General features: G+C 35.3%; 1 protein-coding gene across 7 annotated transcripts in view; it reads right to left on the reverse strand.

The window, feature by feature from the left end:
- The window catches only part of SNTG1 (syntrophin gamma 1), an 870442-nt gene that overhangs the window by 102608 nt on the left and 740902 nt on the right, over positions 1–26932 (reverse strand). For all 7 annotated transcript variants that reach the window (XM_055286457.2, XM_063643316.1, XM_063643313.1 and 4 more), the window contains 2 exons: positions 24883–24999; positions 23241–23312 (listed from right to left, as the gene is read on the reverse strand). In XM_055286457.2, the coding sequence (XP_055142432.1) occupies positions 23241–23312; positions 24883–24999 (189 nt within the window). The remainder of the gene's footprint in view (positions 1–23240; positions 23313–24882; positions 25000–26932) is intronic.

Consider the following 26932-nt stretch of genomic DNA (forward strand, 5'->3'; position numbering starts at 1 on the left):
TTAATTTCCTTCACTAACTTAATAAATCTTATATTTAGCTTTCCACCGGGCTTGTAGAAGTGAAGCTCTATTTTTTTTAATTAAAAAAAAGGTGAATTTGAGTAAAGCTAAGTAGCACATATGGAAAAATCCTGGGCAACTTCAAAGGGAAAATACCTTTTTATATGATAACTTCTTAAAATATGGATAGATCATATGTAGAATGTAATTACCATAAAAACCCTTTTTATCATTGTATTTTATTTGCATTCTTGAATTTTTTATTCAATATAGTTAAATCAGTTTTCATTATTATTTTGATTGACATCAGAGAGAATTTTCCCTAAGACATTATTATTGAAACAGAAAGAAACTTTACTACCATAAATTAGCATTCCTAGAACCAGAAAAGCAAACAAACAAGAGACGCACAAAACTTTCAAAATTGCTTAGTGAGATTAATCCAAACCAGGATTAATAGTTCTAAGATTCATCTCCCAGATTTTAACTCTAATATTCTATCTCTGAGACTAATTGTATAATAATAAAAAAAGTTGTCAAATTCATGCTTAGAAAACACACAGGCAGAGAGCATGTGGTTTTCCAGAGAAATGGCTATCCATTGAGGGGGAAATACTACTTGTTTATGTAAGTGGGGATATCAGAGGGTCACAAACGGTAGGAATTATGGTTGGTCATTTGGCCCTGCCTTCAAAAAATAATTCAAACAAACCCACACTTAAATGTCTACTAAGAATGAAATTACAATTCTTAATCTTTAATACTTTGTAGAACTTGTTCTTCAATGTTCCAGTCTTCCTTTTTGAAAACTTTATCCTCACATAGCAGCTTATACTGATATTTTTCCTAATCTTTCTTCAATTGTGATTAAAAACAGGTGGTCACCACTTTTTGAAAAGTAATCTTTTATATCCTTGAGGACAATTATGGAATCACCTTTCAGCTTTCTCTTTATAAAATCAAATGAAGCAAATAATTGGACCTTCCTCACTGGTGCTACGTTTTAGCTATTTAATTATCTTAGTGTCCCTCCACTGCAACTTATTCCACTTTTACCAAATCCCTCAAGTAGTAAAAGCCATAAAGTAACAGAATGGACTCATATGGATCTGGCCACCATGGGATACAAAGGGAATACTTCTGTCACTTGAAATTGCTCTACTATTTATATACCCTAGTATACTGTATTAGTATCTTGCCTAGGGAGATGTAAAAAGTGCAGATCATTGTGGGAAATGGTATCTGGCAGCAAAACGTCTCATAAAATATGTTCAATTAGTCCTGCACGTTTTGTCAGATGAAGCGGAAATTTTTGGCCAAACTGTTCAATTAGTACTCATTAATATGGATGATATCATCTTTGGCCTGGTTTCTGAGTCCTCTTCCAAAGAATGACTCAGGACTAAAGAATGTTCATTCCATCCCAGTCCCATTAGATACTGTCTTCCCCCTACCCCCACCCCATACATGCCTATAGTTATTTCTTTCTTTCAAGCAAATACAAATAACTTTCAATGTGGAAGTATTTTCAAGCAAAGTTCAAGACTGCATATACTCACTACTATTTCAGAAAGTGTTTTATTTGGGGACTACAGAAATATCCATAGTGGGCATTCAACCAAAAAATGGATCACATGCCTGCTGTGTGCCAGGTGCTGTTCCAGTGTGGGGACATAGCACTAAGCAAAACAGATGACATCTCTGCCTCCTGGAGCTTTGGTTTGAGTGGGACCAAGACAAACCATAAAGCAAATAAGAAAATGCTTAATCATAATATGTCAGGCAATGATAAAACCAGTTAAATGCAGTAGGGAGTACTAGCCTTGGGGGCATTGCCATTTATAAAGCATTATAGGAAAAATGATCTTCAGGAGGTGACATTCGAAAAGAGGCATGAAGTAAAAGAGTAAACTATTTAAGCTATTTAGAGAGGAAGGCGACAAATTCAAAGGACCTCAGGCTTGTGTATGCCTAAACAGGACAGTGGAATTGATCTGAGTTACTGGGTGGGTAGCAAAAGACTGGAGCAGACAGGGGATGCCTGAGGGTGTTGGGGGAGAGATCTTAAAGAGGCCCCTGAGAACTTTGTATTTTACTTGGAGTCAAACTGGAAACTGATAGGAGGCAAAGGTCAAAGCGGGAACCAGGTGGGAAATGTGAGACTGACACAGTTGAGGGCTGATTGACCAGTGTTAGATATAGTGAATTCCAAGGTTCTCTTCAAGGAATCAGTATGTCAGTATGTTCAGCTCTCTTATTCTTTGATTCTCTATTTTAAAGTTTAACTTCCTGGTCTTCTTTGCCCTCTTGCTTCTAGTTTCACAACTTTCCCACCAGCTCTAATCAGTAGTTCACATCTGTTCCCCTGGTAACCTGCTTTGACCTGAGTCACCTCTGGTCACCTGCTCTGACCTGAATCATCCTGAGTCACCTGTTCCGTAACTGCCCTTCCCACCAAACTACCCACCCTGCTACTCCAGCTTGTATCCCTGGTCTTTTTAAAATAGCCAATAAGAATTAGCTTACACTGTGGAGTCCAACCCTAGCCAATAGGGGAACGACACAGCAGTAGGGACTACCTGCATCAGGATAAGAACCCCTTACCCTCCGTGTCCATGTATGCTCTCACCATTACTCCATCTGCGAGTCACACCCTTCTATAGAAGTAAAGATTGCCTTGCTGAGAAAATCAAATTTATATTCAAGTGCTATTTCTTCTTTTTGGTACCAAGGAACAAGCATTTGTTTCTAACACCAGTGTCACAACAGTGGTTCCAGATATATTTTGCTGAAGTGTCAGATATGGGTCATGATAAAAGATTTCAGGAGTGACTCCAAGGTCTTGGGCAAGAGCAACTGAAAAGTTAGAACATCTCTTGACTGGGGTGTGTGTCTGCAGAGTCAGAGGACACGTTGTGTCAGTTGTATTTGAGGTATTCATTAGACATCCACATGGAATCATCCAGAAGGCACTAAAAGCATTTGTTTGAAATGCAAGGGAGAGCTCTGAATAAATTTAGAATCATTGGCATATAAATGACATTTAATGCAAGGCAGTTGGAAATAGGTTGGGAATTCCTAAGAAGTGAGTTTCGACAAAGAATTCTTAGCATTGCTGGCCCATTCTGAGGCTTTCGGTCCTCCTCTCTCGTTGTTTTACAAAATAGTACAACACTCAAAAAATACTTCAAAAACAAATTTCCTCTCACAATCCAAAAATAGCATTGCTGTCAGTTTTACACATTTCAGTTAGATAGTAAACAGGTTATGTATTATGTATAAGAACTACAAATAACAATGAATAATTTTAAACTATATAAAATTATGTGATGTGTACATATACCCTAATAAAATATGTTTTTATTTACTTAACATTACTGGAAAAATAGATTATGAAAATGATTGAGCATGGTGTAACTCAGAGCCATTATTTATATATGTAATAAAACACATCCCTCTCTCCTTTTGTATGTAATTCTCTTCCATAAATGACATTTAAAAAAACTATATCCTCTATAATGTTCAATGTATTAGTTAATATTTCAACATCAAAAAAACATAAGCACATAACCTGGATAATTCCAATCTTGTGTAAATACAAAGCAAATTGTTATTCTGACCACAACAGGTTATTATTTCTGCACTCAAATTTGATAAAATTTTAATGTCTATAATTTATTATATTAGTTCAAAAATTATCAGATCAATTAGTAAATATTTTCTATGGCATTTAATCTTTTGTTGAGATGGGTATGACTTTTATTTATTTGAAAGCATTTCTCCTAAAACAGAAGTATAAGGGAGAAGATAAACCAAACAAAATGAAATTTAAGTATTTGTTTAGTTTTATTTACATTGTGTTTTCACATTACTGTAGTAAATAAACAGCTGTTCTCAGGGTTATTGGGATGGATTCCCAATGCAGATGGGAAGCCTGCTTACCTGCAGGTCATTTACTGTCTGCAAGTCTTTAAGCTGGTTGGAGCTGCGAACACATAACTGGATCTGGTCTCACCTTTGTTCTCATTCCAGGGTCACAGCCCAATGCTTCTATGTCACCAGGGCCTTAGGATGTTGCACTTGAGGACCACTGGTCAGATTAGGGGCTGGTAAACAATGGAAAACAATAGAGATAGACTGCCTCCCAAGGGTGTTGGTAGAAATGGTAGACAGAGCCACTACCATCTTGTAACTGTGCTCTAGTTTGTGGCACTTTGCTGTCATACATTTCAATGTGTGCAAGCTTAGAGCCTCTCCAAGCAGGAAATGAATCTGAAAATGATGCCTACTAAGAACAACACTTAGAGTCCAATGAGAAAAATTGAAAATTGCATTCTTGGTGTTTTGATCCCATTCACATAATTTGTATTGACCAACTACCACTTCATCAGCCATATGCCCCTAAGTCAAGAGGCTGTAGCCCATAAAGAGTGTACTGAACAAAAAGTCCTGACATGATTTGCAAATTCAGTGTGAGAATGTGGACAAAGGATAATACTATCTTATTCATTCTGTTTGAATTGTTTTATTAAGCAAGTTTTTACAATAAAATTGTCTGTCACATACACTATCCTTTTTGAAGAAGCTATCTGCACTGCATGACTGGCCTCTTCCTCCCACTGACATACAACCTAAGCAGACGATTCGGCAAGTTTTAGGAATTGTACATGATGGAGTCAATTAGTATCCTCAGAAGACTTCTGATGACCGAGGGCAGTGGAGAAAGAGGAGAACTCTAAGGGTTAACAGGCCAAGGTTATAAGGTTATATGTCCATTTCTGCTCTCGGTTCAATTCAACAGAAGACCCAAGGGAGGCCATGTAAGCTCCCCTTGCCCAAATACAGGCTTCTGCATATTACCTATCACTGAGTAGTAGCCTTATTTCTGATCTTGACACACTCTCAATTTCCTTTACATACTGTATGTAGTTGTAATTGAGTTTATACCATGCCCAGAGAAAAGCAATCTTCAAAAGTTACAAATATAATCAAATGTCGGCTCACCACCAGAGAAATAAATCCATTCTCTTAATGTCAAGCAAGCACTTGCTCAGAAGACTGTTCCCTGATTCCAAGGATGAGAAGACAACTTATTCGAATGCCTATTTGGACTAAGGTAAAATAAACCTAAGTCTTCAGAATTGCCAGAAAGTTATATTATTCAGAAAAAGTGAGAATGACACTGGATAAAAAATAAGGGAATTGCCATTGTGTGCATGACTGATATCACTTCAAGGGTAGCATTTATTCCACAAGCAATTTAAAGTCAGAAATCACTAACATGTATTGAATGCTTAAAAAGTGACCAGTTTAAATAGACTTATTCATAATAGTAACCCCATAATGTGGCTATAATTATAATTCCTGATTTAAAGATGAGGATTCTGAAGATACTTAAGATAATATACCATTAAGATATTGTTGACATTAACTGGGGCCAGAATTCAAGTTCAGGTAACATCAGGCTAGTTCATTCTATTAACACATCACTACTCTTTCTCTTGACCAACTAATCCAGTAATCCACGTTAATTAGACATACAAAAACTAAGTAATACTTAGTATATAATGAATAACTAAACTATAAATGCATTTACAGAAACAAAAATAAGATTATTTCCAGAAATAAATGGTAGCCATGAATATAGTCAGAAAACTTGTCTTAGTTTCTATGAAGTCCACAGGCTGTAATCCAGAGCAAACAGTTAATAGGTTATATTGTAATAATGCTACAGCAAAATTGAATATTATTCCATGTTTTGATTTAAAAACTATCAAAAATGTAGCTATTATTTAAAAACCATTTTAAGGCCAGGCGCGGTGGCTCACGCTTGTAATCCCAGCACTTTGGGAGGCCGAGGCGGGCGGATCACGAGGTCCGGAGATCGAGACCACGGTGAAACCCCGTCTCTACTAAAAATACAAAAAAATTGGCCGGGCGTGATGGTGGGCACCTGTGGTCCCAGCTACTCGGAGAGGCTGAGGCAGGAGAATGGCGTGAACCAGGGAGGCGGAGCTTGCAGTGAGCCGAGATTGCGCCACTGCACTCCAGCCTGGGCGACAGAGCGAGACTCCGTCTCAAAAAATAAAAATAAAAAAAAAAAAATAAAAAAATAAAAAATAAAAAAAAATAAAAACCATTTTAACCAATACCTCCAAGACACAATGATAAAACACACGTATACACATATAGTTGTGTATGTATGTGTTTATTTATCTATATCCTTAGACATATCCTTGGAAAAGAAAACAATCCACAGGAGTGGATTATTTCTCTCTCAACTACTCTTCATCACAATGAATTGGAACACTATAAAAAATTTTCTCAATAGTTCTACAAAAACTTAGGAACAACATCAATTTTGACAAGAGCCAGTTATGGGATATAATCCCAAAGGTAAATTTTGCATGCTTCTAATTTTATTATTTATACAAATATGAGTTAATAGGAAATATTTCAGATAAAGTTTGGCTGAACATTCCTTCAATCATGTATGTGACAAAATTTTAAAGTCCCCAAGCTGGAAGGGCAAAAACAAATAAAAATGAAATTGTATAACTTAAGGTTAGTAAATCAAGTACATATGTTCCTTAAATATTCAAAAACTTGACTTGCTCCAAATCAATTTCAAACAATATAAATATGTTGACACACTTAATGTAAACATTACAGGCCTGTACAACCACATTTTCCAGAAATAGGACTTGTCTGGATATAGTAAGAACACAGAGCAACTTAGTCCACAAAAGTTGGGTGCTTATGGATTTCAGCAGTTACTGCTGAGCACATCTGTAATCTTCACTTTCTCTACTTTTAATAAAAACAAATGTTGAGCAATAGGACATATCAATTCAATTATTTAAAATATGTAAAGGTTAAGTAACAGGAGGTAGAGAGTGTTTGATATATGCTGCTGAGTTTCTATAAGAAACAATATTCATCATAGATTTTGATATTATTCTAAAAAAATAGCACAAATATCAAGAACACTATTATTATTATTCTTTTCTTTCTTTTTTTAAAAATTTTACTTTAAGTTCTGGGATTCGTGTGCAGAAAGTGCAGGTTTGTTACATAGGTATACATGTGACGTGGTGGTTTGCTGCACCTATTGATCAGTCCACTAAGTTCCTTCCCCTTGGCCCCCCCTCCCCCAACAGGCCCTGGTGGGTGTTGTTCCCCTCGCTGTGTCCATGTGTTCTCATTAAGAACAATATTATTATTGTTAATACAATATGCATGACAGTTAAAATATTGTTAATTTCATTAGTAGTGAAATGATGTATTGAAAACTGGCACTGCAAACTATCTATGTCACTGTATCATTAAAAATACATTCTAAACCAATTTGAAGGCCACTGGAAAACTTTTCCATAATATTCCTTAGTGGATGAAGGCTTCAGAAGGAGATGACACCTGGGCTTCTTCTGACATTAAAATCATATTTTTACTTTTAAAACAGTAATATAAGGTTTTGGAAGGTCAAACAGTTTTACAATCATATACTATGTAAATTTGCAAGGCAGAACATTTCTGTAAACAGAAATCTAAACAAATTAAGTGTAGAAAGTCTATGGAAAAACCCGAAATAGACCTGAAGGAATTTAAGCTAAACAGAGCATTAAAAGTAGCTCTCATCCTAAGGGATGAATCCTTGAGATCGGCACCAAATTATTTGTGCAACAAAATCCATTTTCTAGCTTTTTTCTTACATTAAGGATATTTTATGTTATGGGTGTCCATATAAAATTTTACTAACCAGATATTATTATGGAAGATAAGTCATTATTAAATGTAATATTTTTAAGCATTCAATTTATTCACAATTCATAAAGATTTGTTTGCATATGATAGGTAGATTTTCCTAATATAGATGTACTCTCACATTTTTATTAAAATTATTGCAATAAATTAAAATGTTAGGATTTAAAACAGCAATGCTTTTCCAGTGCTTATTTTCAGTATATTTGGATTATCTTCTGACTCAGCTTAATGGGGAATAAATTTCTGCAACATGGAAATCCATAATCATTCATAAACATATTGCTTTTAGACTCACTTTATTGAGGAAATAATACCCCCAAAATAGATTTTGAGAGAGACAAATATAAGATGTTGGTTTATTTTGTATATGTGTGAATTTTTTTCACTCCAAATATTGGAAAACAGAATTAGATAGCTTCTGTGTACATATTAAATTCTTAATGAGATAAAGTGACTGAATCTTTCTATTACCAAATCACATTGCTGATAAATACTTGTTAGACTTAAATAAGAATCTTGCATTGTTTTAGAAATATCTTTAAAAAACGGTGAGAATATAACTTTTTAAACAAAGAGTAAACAAACATTTTGAGAATTATAAGATAAATTACAGAATTATATAAAATTATTTAAAAATATTTTGACAAAATCATGCTTTACTCACACCTATCATAAAAAATGGAGTGCAAATGACATTATTTAAAAATAATAGTGTGAGAAAGATAATAAATAGCTGTCACTAGATAAGAATAAACTAGAAGAAGCAGAAATGTACATTGAGCTAAAGGAGCATGTTTTAACACAATGCAAAGAAGCTAAAAACCTTGATAAAATGTCAGAGGAACTGTTAACTAGAGTAACCAGTTTAGAGAGGAACATACACACAAATGGACTGATGGTGCTGAATAACACAGCATGAGAACTTCCTGAAGCATACACAAGTATCAATAGCCAAGTCAACCAAGTGGAAGAAAGGATATCAGAGTTTGAAGACCACCTTGCTGAAATAAGCCATACAGACAAAACCAGAGAAAAATGAATGAAAACGAATGAACAAAGCCTCTGAGAAATATGGGACTTCATAAAAAGTCCAAACCTGGAGTACCTGAAGGAGACAGGGAGAATGGAAACAAGCTGAAAAACACACTTCAAGATAATATCCAGGAGAACTTCCCCAACCTAGCAAGAAAGGCCACCATGCAAATTCAAGAAATACAGTGAACACCACTAAGATGCTCTACAAGAAGATCTACCACAAGACACATAATCATTAGATTTTCCAAGGTTGAAATGAAGGAAAAACTGCTAAGGGCAGCCAGAGAGAAAGGCCGGGTCACTTACATAGGGAAGCCCATCAGACTAACAGTAGATGCCTCAGCAGAAACTCTACAAGCCATAAGAGATTGGGAGCCAATATTCAACATTCTTACATATCCAGCCAAACTAAGCTTCATAAACAAAGCAGAAATAAAATCCTTTCTAGACAAGCAAATGCTGAGAGGTTTTGTTACCACCAGGCCTGCCTCACAAGAGCTCCCAAAAGAAGCACAAAATATGGAAAGGAAAAACGGGTACCAGCCACTGCAAAAACACACCAAAATATAAAGACCAATGACACTATGAAGACACTGCATCAACTAATGGCCAAAATAATCAGATAACATCATGATGACAGGATCAAATTCACACATAATAACACTAACCTTAAATGTAAATGGGCACAATGCCCCAATTAAAAAACAGATTGGCAAATTGGATAAAGAGTCAAGACCCATCAGTGTGCTGTATTCAGGAGAACCATCTCACGTGCAAAGACATACATAGGATCAGAATAAAGGAATGGAAGAAAATTTACCAAGGAGATGGAAAGCAAAAAAAAGTAGGGGTTGTAATCCTAGTCTCTGACAAAACAGACTTTAAACCAACAAAGATTAAAAAAGACAAAGAAGAGCATTACATAATGATAAAGGGATCAATGCAACAAGAAGAGCTAACTACCCTAAATATATATGCACCCAATAGAGGAGCACCCAGATTCATAAATCAAGTTCTTAGAGACCTACAAAGAAACTTAGACTGCCACACAATAATAGGAGACTTTAACACCCAGTTGTCAATATTAGACAGATGAATGAGACAGAAAATTAACAAAGATATTCAGGACCTGAACTCAGCTCTAGATCAAGTAGACATAATAGACATCTACAGAACTCTCCACCCCAAATCAGCAGATAATAAATGCCACTTGGCATTTATTATAAAATCAACCACATAAGTGGAAGTAAGACACTCATCAGAAAATGCAAAAGAACTGAAATCGTAACAGTCTCTTAGACCATACTGCAATAAAATTAGAATTCAGGATTAAGAAACTCACTCAAAAACACACAATTACATGGAAACTGAACAACCTGCTCCTTAATGACTCTTGGTTAAATAATGAAATTAAAGCAGAAATCAAGAAGTTCTTCAAAACAAATGAGAACAAAGATACAATGTACAAGAATCTCTGGGACATAGCTAAACCAGTGTTAAGAGGGAAACTTATAGCACTAAATGCCCACATCAGAAAGCTAGAAAGATCTCAAATCTACACCCTAACATCACAATTAAAAGAGCTAGAGAGGCAAGAGCAAACTAATTCAATAGCTAGCAGAAGACAAGAAATAGGTCAGAGCAGAATTGAAGGAGATAGAGACACAAAACCCCTCCAAAAATCAATAAATCCAGGAGCTGGTTTTTTGAAAAAATTAACAAAATAGATAGACTGCTAGGTAAACTAAGAAGAAAAGACAGTAGAAGCAAATAAACACAACAAAAAAAGGTTAAAGGGGATATCACTACTGACCCCACAGAAAAACAAACTACCATTGGAGAATACTATAAATACCTCTACACAAATAAACTAGAAAATCTAGAAAAATAAATAAATTCCTGGACACATACACCCTCCCAAGACTAAATCAGGAAAAGTCTAATCCCTGAATAGACCAATAACAAGTTCTGAAATTGAGGCAGTAATTAATAGCCTACCAACCAAAAACAGCCCAGGACCAGGGAGATTCACAGTTGAATTCTACCAGAGGTACAAAAAGGAGCTGGTACCATTCCTTCTGAAACTATTCCAAACAATCCAAAAGGAGGGACTCCTCCTTAACTCGTTTTATGAAGCCAGTATCATCATGATACCAAAACTGGAAAGAGACACGATAAAAAAAGAAAACTTCAGGCTAATATCCCTGATGAATATTGATGTGAAATCCTCAATAAAATACTGGCAAACCGAATCCAGCAGCACATCAAAAAACTTACCCACCATGATCAAGTTAGCTTCATCCCTGGGATGCAAAGCTGGTTCAACATACACAAATCAATAAATGTGTTCATTACACGGACAGAACAAATGACAGAAAACACATGATTATCTCAATAGATGCAGAGAAGGCCTTTGATAAAATTCAACATCACTTCATGTTAAAAGCTCTCAATAAACTAGGTATTGATGGAACATATCTTAAAACAATCAGAGCTATTTATGACAAACCCAAAGCAGATATCATATTGAATGGGCAAAAGCTGGAAGCATTCCCTTTGAATACCAGTATGAGACAAGGATGCCCTCTCTCACCACTCCTATTCAACATAGCATTGGAAGTTCTGGCCAGGGCAATCAGGCAAGAGAAAGAAATAAAGGTATTCAAATAGGAAGAGAGGAGTCAAATTGTCTCTTTTTGCAGATGACATAATCCTATATTTAGAAAACCCAATCATCCCAGCCAAAAAATTCCTTAAACTCGTAAGCAACTTCAGCAAAGTCTCAAGATACAAAATCCATTTGCAAAAATCACAGGCATTCCTTTACACCAATAATAGACAAGCAGAGAGCCAAATCATGAATGAACTCCCATTCACAATGGCTACAAAGAGAATAAAATACCTAGAAATACAGCTAACAAGGGATGTGAAGGACCTCGTCCAGAGAACTACAAACCACTGCCCAATGAGATAAGAGAATCCACAAACAAATGGAAAAATATTCCATCCTCATGGATAAGAAGAATCAATATCATGAAAATGGCCACACTGCCCAAATTAATTTATAGATTCAACGCTATTCCCATCCAACTACCACTGACATTCTTCACAGAATTAGGAAAAACTACTTCAAATTTCATGTGGAATCAAAGAAGACCCTTTATAGCCAAGACAATCCTAAGCAAAAGGAACAAAGTTGGAGGCATCATGCTGCTTGACTTCAAACTATACCACAAGGCTACAGTAACCAAAACAGCATGGTACTGGTATCAAAACAGGCATATAGACCAATGGAACAGAACAGAGACTTCAGAAATAATACTACACATCTATAACTATCTGATCTTTGACAAACCTGACAAAAACAAGCAATGGGAAAAGGATTCCCTATTTAATAAATGATGCTGGGAAAACTGGTGGGCCATTTGCAGAAAAGTGAAACTGGACCCCTCCCTTACACCTTAAACAAAAATTAACTCAATATAGATTAAGCACTTAAACGTAAAACCCAAAATCATAAAAACCCTAGAAGAAAATCTAGGCAATACCATTCAGGACATAGGCATAAGCAAAGAATTCATATCAAAAATGCAAAAGGCAATTGCAACAAAAGCCAAGATTGATAAGTGAGATCTAATTAAACTAAAGAGCTTCTGCACAGCAAAATAAACTATCATCAGAGTGAACAGGCAACCTACAGAATTGGAGAAAACTTTTGCAACCTACCCATCTGACAAAGGTCTAATATCCAGAATTTACAAGGAACTTAAACAAATTTACAAGAAAAAAACAAACAACCCCATCAAAAAGTGGGCAGAGGATATGAACAGGCACTTCTCAAAAGAAGACATTTATGTGGCCAACAAACATACGAAAAAAAAATACTCAAGATCACTGATCATTACAGAAATGCAAATCAAACCACAGTGAGATACCATCTCATGCTAGTCAGAATGGTGATTATTAAAAAGTTAAGAAACAATAGATTGTGGAGAGACTGTGTAGAAATAGGAATACTTTTACACTGTTGGTGAGAATGTAAATTAGTTCAACCATTTTGAAACACAATGTGGCAATTCCTCAAGGATCTAGAATCAGAAATACCATTTGACCCAGAAATTTTATTACCGGGTATATGCTCAAAGGATTATGAATCATTCAACTATAAAGACACATGCACAAATATGTTTACTGCAGCACTATTTACAATTGCAAAGTCATGGAACCAACCCAAATGCCCATCAATGATAGACTGAATAAAGAAAATGTGGTACATATGCACCATGGAATACTACATAGCCATAAAAAGAAATGAGATCATGTCCTTTGCAGGGACATGGATGAAGCTGGAAGTCATCATCCTCATCAAACTAACACTGACATGTTCTCACTCACAAATGGAAGTTGAACTATGAGAACACATGGACACAGGGTGGGAAACAACACACACCAGGGCCTGTTGTGGGGTTAGGGGTCAGGGACCTTAGAGGACAGGTCAACAGGTGCAGCAAATCACCATGGTACACGTATACCTAGGTAAGAAACCTGCACATTTTGCACATGTATCCTGGAACTTAAAGCAAAATAATAATAATAATAATAATGTGAGAAAGATAAAGAACATAGGTATCTGTAGACAAGAACTAGCTAAAAGAATCAGAAACCTCCCCTTGGAAAAAAAAACAAAACAAGAAAAGAATATGAAACAATGATGCTTTTGAAATTTTAAGAGCAACTATAGGTCAATGAAACAAATTTTGAAACATGAGAATTAATTAATTAATACTTGGCACTTGAAAGATGTCTTGGTAAAAGGGAAATAAGTACTTTATGTAACAGATGGGGAATTTATGGGAGTCACTTTCACAAAAGGATATGTGATAAAATATTAATAAACCAAGAAAATGTTATTAGATAACAAAAATAAAAAATAAAATTATGTTTTTAATCAATGATGATTATTATATTTTTAAGACAGGAAGCTGGATTTGAAGTTGCTAGGATTAGCTTTGTGGATGGCAGTGACTTCCTTCTGATGTGTTCTCTCTGGCATGTTCATAGACAGAACGAGGAATGGCTGAACCTCAGTTCTCACCCAGAGCAGCAACACTAAAACCTAAGTGCACGGACTGTAATGTCTCTTAAAAATCACCAGGGAATTAAAGTTCTATTATCAGAGGAAAAACTAAAAACATATTTTCAGAAGCTTGTAGTTTAGGAAGAGACTAAACTTTTTATGCTAATTTAATTCTAAAGTGTTACAGTAATAAAAGAACCATGTTAATTTTAAATTACTTAATAAAATGTAAAGCAATCAAACTTTTTAAGAAAAATTATTTTAAAAATGAAAATAGATATAAATATAGCCAGAAAATGCAGAGACGTCTCTTTTTACTAAGATGGTACTATGGTTTGAATATGTCTCCAAAATTCTATGTGTTGCAAACTTGATAACCAAATTTATATGTTGATAAGAGGTAGGGACTTGGGGAGGCAATTAGAATTAGATAAGGTCATCAGGTTGGGGCCCTGTGATGGGTTTAGTAGCTTTATAGAGAGAAGAAAAAGACCTGAGCTACTATGCTTGCCATCTTTCCTTGTGACGCTTCCCTCTATGTTATGACACAACTGGTAGACCTTCACCACATGCAGGCATCATGCTCTTGGACTTCCCAGCCTCCAGACCCATGAGCTAATAGTTAAACCTCTATTCCTTATAAACTACTCAGACTGTGGTATTCAGTTGTAGCAACAGAAAACAGATAAAGACAAATGGCCTCCCTAAAATGTAACTTTTTTAAAAAGTGGTTACTTCGGTGTTCTTACAATAGTTTCTACTAATACCTGCCATTGATATAAAATTCTACTGTAAAATGATTCTTCACATAAATTACAGTCTGCTGGAAATATTTTTGTCTCTCCCAGATCTTTAGCATTTGTCTAATAATGATATCGATATACTCTTATATCATGCAGTATCTTCCGTTATATCTTAATTTATGTGTATATTATATATTTCTATATTTTTATATTGATTTATTTTGCTGTTATTTTAAACTGTCTTATAAGAAACATACTCTAATTTGGAGCATATCTTTTCTATTAAAAATGCAAGCAGTAGTGATAAAAGAAATAATAATATTAGATTTAGCTTTTCAATCACAAATAAATATGGGCTATGGGAAAATATTTATTTGATATCAAAATATAAGGGTTATAAATAAATTGACACATTATTTGTTGAAGATGTAATTATTCCAGTATTTTAATTTTAAAAAGTTATTTTTTCTATTTATGTCTTTGTTTATTCTACTTAGTTTTGGTAGTATTTCTTCCTAGCTATTCTTAATTTGAGCACAATTTTAGCACTGTCTTAGAATGTTGTACAAGCCTGGTAGCCTTTATGGATTTCTATAATAATTTACTGCGTTGTTTCTAAATGAGGCAGGTTTGCTTTTTCTTGTTTGCTTGTTTTACATTTCTGTTTATATAGAAACTCCTGACATGGAATAATTTTTAATACAATCAGATTTAAAGAACATTTGCAAGTGAATTACAAATACTTATTTTCTGAACTATTTGTTAACTACCAATGTGATACTTCATTACGTCCCACCCTCATACTTCAGTGTGTGTGTACCTTCTGCAAACAAGAGCATTAGGGCATTCACCTACATAAACACAATGCAATCATCAAAGCAAGAACTCTGATGTGGTCTAGTCCTTGGGCTTCATTCATGACTCACCAGTTCAGAATCCTCTGCTGCATGTGGTTGTTCTGTGATGATACTTGCATTCAGTGAGAAAAATGCCTTGATCTTTTCCTAACTTTAATGACTTTGACACTACTGAAGAAAACAGGACATTTATTTTATATAAAATGTGTCTCACTTGGGTTTGTTGGAGATTTTCTCAGGACTAGAATAGGTTAAATCACATTAGACTTGGTTAGATTACATTGGTTTTCTCCTTTACATTACATTAGATAGATGTTTCCTCCTAGTTAGATTTCATTTGTACCCAGCTTTAGTGGGAATGTCATGAACCTGCTATTTTGCTAATTATGATAGTCTATCACCCTATCAGACATGCATAATTTTTGATGTGTTGCATTAATGAAGTGTTCACTTTGATCAATTTATTAAGGCAATGCTGTCACGTTTGTGCCCTGTTAAGTTCTCCTTTCTTCTTTTATAATTACGGTAAGTTCTTTCTGAGGAGGTACTTTGAAACTAAATAAGTTCTTTGTCCCTTGTCACATTTTTCACTTCTTTATTTTTATGAAGATAGACTTAATGGTTTCCTATTTTATTTGTTGAGTTATAATCCATTGCTAACATTTATTTTATCCCAGAATTGCTCAATTTGTCATGAATTTGCCCAATAGATGCTCTTGAAAGTTGCTTTTATGTCTTTTGATCTATCTCCATCATTCTCTGAACACCTCCTTATTTCCTAGCACAGTAATATGACTTAGCCTCATCTTTGACTTTCTATGCCACAACCCAGCCATCAAACATTTCTCTACAGAGTTCTGGCTTTTTGCAGTGGAGAATACTGAGAAATGGAGAGCTTTGCTGAGTGTGCTCCTTGCTATTGAGAACTCTCTGACCCCAGATATTTTGGGGACAGAGTAAGGTACAGCTGCACACATATACATGCACACACACACACACACACACATTGCAAACTGAGGCTGCATACCAATATTTTAATTGTAATCCAATACTACAGAATTTATTCTTGGCTTCTTTCTTTCTGTATTTATGACTTTCATCTCTAACAGTGAGAAATAAGGCTCCTATTTCACCTTCCACATAGCATATCTACTTAGTTGATCAATCTCTCTTTCTCCTTCCCCGTCTCCCACCTGCATTCACTCTGAGTACCCTCCTCATTCAACCCTGCCAGGCATGTTTTCTTCTTTTTTCTAAAAATGATTTTAGATGAATATCAGTGTGACTATATTGCTCACTATGTATATTTTATCAAAAATTTAAACTTATTTGTAATATCAGGCTGAAAAACAGCATCATGAAAACTAAAAAATAATCTTTGTCATCCAAAGACTTGTTCTTGCTAAATCTATTGTTAGCTCTGAAACAGGCAGGTGTTGAATATCTGCAAACAAAATGATCCTCCACTTTTTAAGGGTTTCCTGGTCAAATGATAGAGAGTACATTTTTATACGAATGATATGCTGCTCATCTATTATGAATGAAGACAGACATTCCCTTCACTACTCCTCTATGTTTCCCATGTATGTTCTGTTAGCATAACAACTATTACACTTGGGTTTCAAGTCATGCAGTTACGTCCGATCTTCCTCTCACTAGGAAGAACCTGATCATTGCAACTGTACTCCTGAACTCAGCTGTAGGATGAGATCTAAGTTCCATTGGTAGCTGTCCCTGGGCTAAAGGCCTTGAGTATCCTCTGGGAGGCAGGTGATCGTGGTGCCCAGAGAGATGACAGCAAGATGCAGCGGGTCTACTTCTTTTTCCCGTAGACACTGGTTTACAAAATCCTTTTTATTCAAAGAGGTGATCAAAGAATACACAGCCCCCCAAAAAATATAGGAGAAAAAGTACTCAATATGTGTCTTAGTGAATTAATTACAAATATAGGGTATTTTTCATAGATTGTCAATGTTTGTGGTATTTTCCAACTTTCCTCTGCATCATGAGCTTTTTCTCGTTCTTATTTCCTAGTTTCACTTTCATGCCTAATTTTATATTCCTAGTTTTGCATTTTCTTAATTATTAAAGTCCCAAAGTTGAAAAAAAGACAGTTTTCCTAACACAACCCCTGTTGGCAGGCACCAGAGGTCTGTAATGCTAAAATGTACTCCGTGCTATAACTTAGTATCATCTCAGCTAATTGCCATGAGTTTCTAAAAAAATAGCTGAACTCTAGTTTTTGCTTTTTTCTCTTTTCTCTAATTTCCATGTTGCTTTACATTCTCTCCAATTGTTGATCCTAAATTTTGAGACATGTAACATGGACATTTCTACTAGGTATGTCAGTAGGCAGAAATATAAACTGTTGAATACTTAGAGTTCAGGGACAAGATCTGGGCAGAACATATGCATTTGGAGTCATCAGGATAGAATTGCTGTTTATGTCAGAGTGGTTGAGATCTATTACCCAATGGGAGGCTTAGTATTAGATAAAAGCAAGGATAGTTATCTGTCAGGATAGGGCTGCCAGGAGGCATTTGCAATTCTGAGAGAGTTTGCATGTAGGAAGTAGGATCATACTTAAAAGTGAGAATGGGAAGTACATATTAATTTCAAAAACGAATGAAGAAGGTTTAATATAAGTTCCAGTAGATTAGATAAGAGAATAGGCTAAGAAAATATGATGCAACAATAGGAAGAATTAGAGGCTTTCTTGAGATTTTAGTCTGTAATTGAAAATGCAGGTTGTCTTTTTTCCAGCCATGCACCACTACAGTGCCGTGTTACGGAGTTACAGCTCAGGCTAGAATCAGAGCAAAACGAGTCAAACCAGAGCAATGCAAGAGGGCTGGTCTATGCAGGTGAGTGGCTAACGTGAGGGCACTATCTGTTCAGTCCCGACTCCTCTGCCTCTCTCCTCCTAGCCCGCTGTCCATGCCCTTGTTGACCAGAAGATGCCCCAGGAGCACTCCCCTCCGGCCCCTTCAACTCTATCTCACGTTGCATTCGAAGAGGATTTTTAAATGGGCAACCTCAGTCCCTCCCCATGCTTGACATGCTTTAATGGCTGTCCTTTGTTCCTCAGATAAAGTTCATGTACTTTATTAAGGCCTTTTCCCATGATCTACTCCATCCAAACACCAACACCAACCTCATACCCAAGCTGACTACAGCTGTAACAAACTTGTTTGCGTTGTTGAAGGGACACACAGTTCTTTGTAGCTCTGGGCAAGTTTACACATTATTCCTTGTGCCAGGTTGCTCCTCCCCTCCTACTGGCTGAACTCCAATCCCTGCCATGACACATCTTCCTCTGTGGAGCCCTTTCACAGTCACTTAGGTTTCAGTACATTAAAGGCCTCCTCCAAAATGCCCTTCCTAAAATCCTTCATCAGCTGGAATTTTTGTGAGTTCAACTCTCTTATACAGTTGTATTGATCCTTAATACCTAGTGGAGTGCTTGGCACATAGAAGGTACTCGAAGTAACTGTAATATTAATTAACAGACAGAAATGCATTCACAAGTCAGTTAACCAATCGCTAATCTTCACAGCATCCTCTTCACCAATAGCTGCATTTCACAGATGAAGAACTGAAGTTCATGGTGCCCAATACACTCGTAAAGGGTAATGTTTTAGTAACAGAAGTGGCATTTGTCGCCAAGTTCCTCTTTTTTTGAAACCTTTGCTCTCTCATCAGTACCAGGCTGGCTCTCTGGTTCCCATCTTTTTTCCCAAATTATCAATATTTACACTGAGAGATAGAGACAGTGTAGTATCATGTGCAAGAGCACAGAATTTTGAGACATTGCAAGATTCATATCTTTAGCTCTGATACTTACTAGCTATGTGACCTTAGGCTATTTACTTAAACTGTTTTTTGCCTTAGTTTCCAAATCTCTAAAATGGGAATAACAATAACTGACAGTGGTCCTGTAAATATAAACTGAATTCATATACTAAGCACTTACGAGAATACCTGGCACATACATATAAGCTATATATACCAGATAAATCTTATTGCTTCATTTTTGTTATTACTAGTGTAGCTTCATTATCAACACATCAGAAGGGACAGGATTTCCCTGATTAATGGTCACAGGCCAGTTCTTCTGTGTTCCAGATATTCAAATCTGACTTTTAATTAGCCTCATCTGAGGGATCCGTTTCTGGAGGCAGAAGTCTACGACTTGCACAGCTTGCATCAGAACTGATACCTCATGGCAGGAGAGGGCTGGGCTGTAGAAGACTCCCCTTCTGATTTAGGCTGTAGAAGATGCCCCTTCTGATTTGCTCACCAGCCCCACCTATCTGACTGGCTTCCTTATCAAGCTAATCATTTTCCAACCAGTGATCCTGACACAGAAGGCCAGAAGGTAACCTGCATGCAGGAAAATAATCCATTTAGCATCGAATCTAGAAGCCACTCCTCTGTTCTCATGCTACATGAAATTTTCCTTTGGGAAAAGGGATGCTCGAAGGATGGCTTTATATGTCTAATGTCAAGCCACAAAGCGTATAGCACCAGCATTGTACTTACTAAGGGGAGGGGGACTTCCTTAATTAAATACAACAACTGAAGGTAAATTTACATTGTATTTGATGTCTGAGAATACTTATCTCCAGGCCTCACTAACCTATGTAAACATTTTCCCAAGTAGAATATCACACCCCGGGGCCTGTTGGGGGGTTGGGGGCAATGGGGGAGAGAGCATTAGGACAAATACCTAATACATGTGGGGCCTAAAACCTAGATGATGGGTGGATAGGTGCAGCAAACCACCGTGGTACATGTATACCTATGTAACAAACCTGCACGTTCTGCACATGTATCCCAGAACTTAAAGTATATAAAAAAATTCAAGTAAACTAAGGCTTATAGAAAATTTTATATAGAAAGTTAAAATGAGAAGTAGTCTTTGATTTTAATTTGGTCAAAATGTAAATATACAGGCACTCTCATAGACACTTCTGATGGAAGCATAAGTTAGGATGACTTTTGTAGGAGGCAATTTGGACACATGAATTTAATATCTTGAATATGTTAAAATATTTTTCCACACGGGATTTCCAAAGCTCAGAATTTAGACTAAAGGAAACAAAAATTTGCATAAAAGTCTCTGAGCCAACATCAGTCCTTCCTACATATTATTATTTTGTCTCATTTATTTACTTACTATTTTTGTCATCTTTATGGATTTACTTAACATCATATCACCTAATAAAATGCAAGCTCAATGAAAGCAGTGGCTTTTTCTGCGTTTTTCTCAGCCACGTAACAAGTGCTGAGGTTACCTGGTATATAGCAAACATTTAATTTTCTATCAAACCATTCAAATAATGATTGTTGTGATATGCCTGATAGCAAGAACATGTGGGGAGATAAAACTAAATGTAAAATTTTAAAGCGGACTCAATGAATATAGACAAATGATGGGATAGATGAAATCTATCAAAAAGTTACCAGTGTTTTTGAGGAACATTAACTGTCATAGAAAAAAAGCTCAAGACATATTTTTACACAAAATAGCAGATCATGAATTGCATAATCTTAACTTTGTCAAAAATTGTAACAGAGATATAAAATATTGAGTGTATATCTTGATAGAGCTAAACATGTTTATTATTTCCTTTAAAATTATCCTTTTTAACTATTATAATAAACTGCTTTATGTTCGAATGTTTAAATTGCTTTTTTTTAAAAGAGAGGATTTTAAATATCATGTAGCTACTTGGAGAGTGGTTAGAAAATAATTTAAGTCTAAGTAAGAATATATAAACATGTGTTGCATTATTACTATGAGAAAAGTTATATTAGTGTACTGATAGAGAATAGACAAAGTTGATTTGTTGAGGCAGTTTTCTTTTTTCCTTCCTTCCTTCCTTCCTTCTTTCCTTCCTCCCCTCTATGCCCTCCCTGCCCTTCCTCCCCTTTTCTTCTTTCTCTTCTTCTTTCTTTTCTTTCTTTTCTTTCTTTCTTTCTTTCTTTCTTTCTTTCTTTCTTTCTTTCTTTCTTTCTTTCTTTCTTTCTTTCTCTTTTTCTTCTTTCTTTCTTTCTTCTTTCTTTCTTTCTTCTTTCTTTCTTTCTTTCTTTCTTTCTTTCTTTCTTTCTTTCTTTCTTTCTTTCTTTCCTTTCCTCTCTCTCTCTTTCTTTCTTTCCTTCCTTCCTTCCCTCCTTCCTTCTTCTTTTTTCTTTTCTTTTCCTTCTTTTGTTTTCTTTTCTTTCTTTCCTTCTTTCTTTTCTTATCCTAATTACATGAATAGCTTTGCTAAAAATACTCAGTTCGGCCAGGTGCGGTGGCTCATGCCTGTAATCCTAACACTTTGGGAGGCCGAGGTGGGTGGATTGCCTGAGCTCAGGAGTTCAAGACCAGCTTGAGCAACACGGTGAAACCCTGTCTCTACTAAAATACAAAAAATCAGCTGGGCATGGTGGCATGTGCCTGTAGTCTCAGCTACTCAGGAGGCTGAGGCAAGAGATTTGCTTGAACCCAGGAGGTGGAGGTTGCAGTGAGCTGAGATCATGCCACTGCACTCCAGCCTGAGCGACAGAGCAAGACTCTATCTCCAAAAAAAAGATAGCTATCTCATTAGCCATTTTGGCAATTATTTCAGAAAACTGGAGTTGGGTATGATCTCCTTTTCCTCAGATACTAGCAGCTGTTTAAGAAATTGTCAGACCCTTCTTTACTAACAATACACTCAAGTATTTCAGGTTATCCTTCCACCATCACGCCTACAAAAGAACTCAAAGCATGGACATTGATGAGCAGTCAATGAACTATATTTTTAGTTGGCTTTTGAACTTCAGAGAACTTCAGCTTTAATCCAGAGTTCTCCATAAGGAACAGAAAATATGAACACTTTTGAGGTAATTATAATTTTTGTCTCTCTGCCTTCAGACACTTTTGCTGCATTTTATTATATTTTACATGTTTCAGCATTTTTTTTTACTCTGCTAAGTCTCTAACAGGAAGAGAAATAGCTAAAATAAAGCAAAGGGAAATTAGCTCCCCGTGGATACAGAAACAAGGTCAACCTTATGCAGGAATTTAATTATCAATCTGAGGTGAGTCCAAGCCTACAAACCCTAAAGTAGAAAGTGAATATATATTAGTCTTCATGTTTTATAGGTTATTCCAATTTTAATTCTTTAAAAAACGCTATAGAAACCATGTGACATTTTACAGAATTTGTGATGGCTTGCTATTGCAATAATCCTGCATATGGCATGAAATTCAACTGATACATGACAGTCAAATGTCCTTTTACATATGCAAAAAGATGGTCAAGCTATGAGATTAAGAACAAAACAGCAAAACTTTTCTTTGCATTTTTCTTGGTATTTTCTAATTCCAAGTTTTACCCAAATCTTTCTCTTTTGCATTTTATTCAGAAAAAAAAGAATTAAAAAAAAAAAAAAACACATGGTAACAACCGACGTTTAAATTCAGACTACTTTCAACTGAGTTTTCTTCTTCCCCAGTGAACTCCTGAGGAGCTTCTCCCTGTTCTCTCACCCACTGCGGGACTACAGAGACTGCTTGTGAGTTATTTAAGCAGATAGCTGAGTGCCAGTGCACTTCTGTGCATTCTATATTTTCTCTTTTTTGTCTAGTTTATGTTCTTTCTCTTTCATTTGTCTTTATAGTGTCTCTTCTTTCATTCCATGAATCATTTGTTTTCATGAGCTACTTATGAGCCCAGAGGCACTATTTGCTGAGGAAAAGCCATTCAAATACTGACTACATATTGATCATACCTTGAGGATCTTGCACATAATCTCATAAACTGAGAATGTTTTCTCTGCTCTCGTCCAGTCCCAGGTGGTCACCTTTAAAAGATACAAAAATAATGTTTAATTTGTTTTAGAAAGTTATTTACCACTGTATTTGATTTGCATAATACAGTGAAAAATAAGAAAAACTTTCACAGATGTATCTACTTAGTCTCTCATCTGTGAAGCCACGCTCATAAAGGACCCTACATAATGCTTTTGTTTCCTCTATTCCAAGCTTTGTCACCATTTGTCTTATGCTTTCAGCAAATGATTTATGTTATGTGCAACAGTTCTCATTTGCCCAGTGTTCTTATATACTTAAATAATGTATGCATTCTCTACCTATAAATACTAAGTATTTACATTCCACACTCATAATTTTTTTCTCAATTTACCACTAGTTAAATACACAGAATACTGGACCTCAACACAGCTCTATTTTTTAAATATACATCATTTATATTAAGAAATTCCAAGATGACTGTGACATTGCAAACATACCAAAAGCATAATGCAGTTATTTCACTTACTTAGGTTGGAAACATATATTTAACTGTCTCATCAAATAAATTATTCAGAGTAGGAATAGAGTAAAATATATAAATATCAATTTTTCCTCTGTCTTCCTAGTGCTTTAAACTTTGTGTAGAGACAGACATTTAAAACAGCAGCAAGTCAGACCTGATGATTTCTAAATCCTATGTATTATTAGACCTGCAAGTGACTGGTCTGGCATTTGGTATTTATATTCAATAAATATTTATTAAGTGTCTTCTGAGCTCCAAGGTACATGTTTCCAAAAGCAAGACTTGAAGTGCAATAGGTATCTATACATATCTAGTACAAATCTCAATAACTAGGATAAAGAATGTAATAGAAGATGAAAATGCTATTGATTTTATTTAGAGACTTGTACAACATAGATAAACATAGTTTGACTGTCATAAATGATAGCTTACCAGAATATATTTATGATGTTTGCCAAGGATGGAATCATCTAATTTAAACGTTGAACACCATGAGAGTTAACATAATCTTATGGGATTACCACTAGGGTGAGATAGACTTAATAGTAGCTAGATAAGATGCTATCATTTTGAGATTGCCTTGTTATTCTTTGCTAAGAATAAATTACTAGTAATTAAAAGTGCCAAATAAATTTAAAAGAACTTTCAAAAGGTCCTTGGAAAACAAGAGTTTAGTAAACATGTTCATTCATGTATAGCTCTAAAACAGTTTATTCTTTTTTATTTCACTTTTGATATATTCATTTCTTTAATTTTTATTCAATGAACAAAATACACTGACATATGCTTGAAAATGTTTCTTAAAATCTCCTTTCCCATGTCTTCAGGTGATTTGTAATGGCATTATAATTTGATCCATTATTTTATAGGTTCACTATTTATAAAGAAGTAAGTTCCAGATTTTCAAGGGTGATAAAGCAAATGTTTAATGTCAGAACATATATTTTTAGTAAGTTAAATCAGATAAACTGATTTCCATTTTTTTCTCTATATTATTTTTCAAAAATATTGATGGTATACTATTTGGTGCTGTTAAGTTGGTGTCAATCTCTTGTGATAATATGGAAAAGACCAATAAATTTCGATAAAACACTTACTGGAGGTGCCAGAAACTTGTAGAGACATGAGCCCCTCAGGGCCAGGAAGGTCGGGGAGTACGCTCTGTCCTGGAGGGGGTCTTGCTCCCGGGCTTCACACCAGCCCATGTAGACAATCTGCAAGAAAATGGAATACAATCAACTGTCAAAACTTTTTATTTTAGATATCTTATATCTAAAAAATATTTAGATGTAAATATTAAAAATATTTTAGATATTTTTCATGTAGCATTAAAAACTCACATAAAATTATCAAATTGATTGATGCAAAAAAGTACATTAAACCAGATTTACCTTCAGTAGATGAATGTAAACCTGTCATAAGAATTTTTTATACATTTCCATCAGCCTTTATCAAGTGTTTATGCCATCCAACCTGCCATGGATTATATTTCCCACTCTACCAATTCTTACAGAAAAAATACTTATTTGTAATAGAATTCATTGATGCATCGCACTTGTTTGCCAATTACTGACATTTTATTAATTGGGAATGTGCTTTAATATGCAATGTTGGAGTAAAGAAAGCAAATCAGAGAGACATCTTATGGCAGTACCACTAGGGCAGTGCACCACTTCTCCTCTGTGCCTGATAGGGGAGAATGATAAATGTCCTCCTTTTAATCATTGATCTTAGATGAATACAATTTATGCTAGTGTATCATATATCAAATGGCATCGAAACCAACTCTTTAGCCTCTAGTGCTTAATAAAGGCAGATGGATTTCCAAACATTTTGTGAGATGAGCCACTCCTCTTTTTATGATCTGATTTTCTTGAGAGTCAAAGATATACATAAACACTTAACAAATAAGTATGACATTTCAAACAACATATTCATGTGGCATTCAATTTCTTTCTCATCACAACTCTGTGTGGGAGGATATACTTCCCACTTCATATAATTTACGTTGGCTTTATGGTTGGCAGAGTTAACTCCTCCTCCTAGATATTTTTTTCTTTTTTTTTTTTTTGGCTCATGAGACCCTCTATCATCAATAGGATATTAACGAATGTGTCACGAGTAGAGTTAGCTTAGTATCTTGTGCTTTTGCCATTACCATGAAAAACTCATACCCAGGATAGGGACACATGCAGCAGACCAGAGCTCAGCTTAACACCTGGACCAAGCCCAGCTAGCTCCAAACTGGTGGCTAATGACAATCAGTTCCCTTTCAGAAAGAAAGAAATACTTATTGTTGTATTCCAGCTAGTAAGGGGGTGGTTTGTTGTGCAGCATTAATGTGGTGACAGTTGACTAATAACAATGCAAGAATTTGAAATGCAAGATTTGAAATATTACTGTTGTTTATTCATAGATCTCATCTTCTTTCCATTAATTATGTTTACGCTCTAAAATAATTGGATTATTCACCATCTCATTATCTCAGTTTGTCTTATAATAAGCCTATGAGCTATAAAGTCCCTGAATTAACAAATTAAGGATTGTGATTTAAATAAATTAGCTTAACAAATGAATCAAACTTGATACAAGTTAGAATTGGAATTTGAACCAAGATGCTTTGCTCTTTTAATTATAGAATGTATTCTGTAATCTTTTAGATTACTAACATATGCATTACATAGAGACTTCACTGGTTAATAATAACATAATAAGAACCAGCTAAAATAACTGATTATTTTGTATTGCTTATATGGCCAGGTATAGTTGATCAGATAACAAAACAGTTTTGAAAAAGTAAATGAAGCTTAATAGATAACCATCCCATAAAGAAAACTATGACTTAGTTTGATATATATTTACTGTTTCAGAATAATTACATGAGTTAAAATGAAAGGATATTATAGTTTACACTTCCAGTAGTTGCATATTAGAGAATGTAGACAACCCACCATCTAATGTCACCTTAGGAAACTGGAAAAGAATATGCTTAAAGCACTAGATGTTTTACAAGCTATTACAAGACAAACAGGAAAAATTTATAGGAATATGAAAATTGAGGGAGGTTAATCATTAATACAAATGTGGGGTCAACTTTTGCCATAGGTGTGCTTTCTACATGGAAATGTCACATGAGAGAATCAGCTA

The sequence above is a fragment of the Symphalangus syndactylus genome, chromosome 7 (assembly GCF_028878055.3).
Source record: "Symphalangus syndactylus isolate Jambi chromosome 7, NHGRI_mSymSyn1-v2.1_pri, whole genome shotgun sequence".
Lineage (NCBI taxonomy): Eukaryota > Metazoa > Chordata > Mammalia > Primates > Hylobatidae > Symphalangus > Symphalangus syndactylus.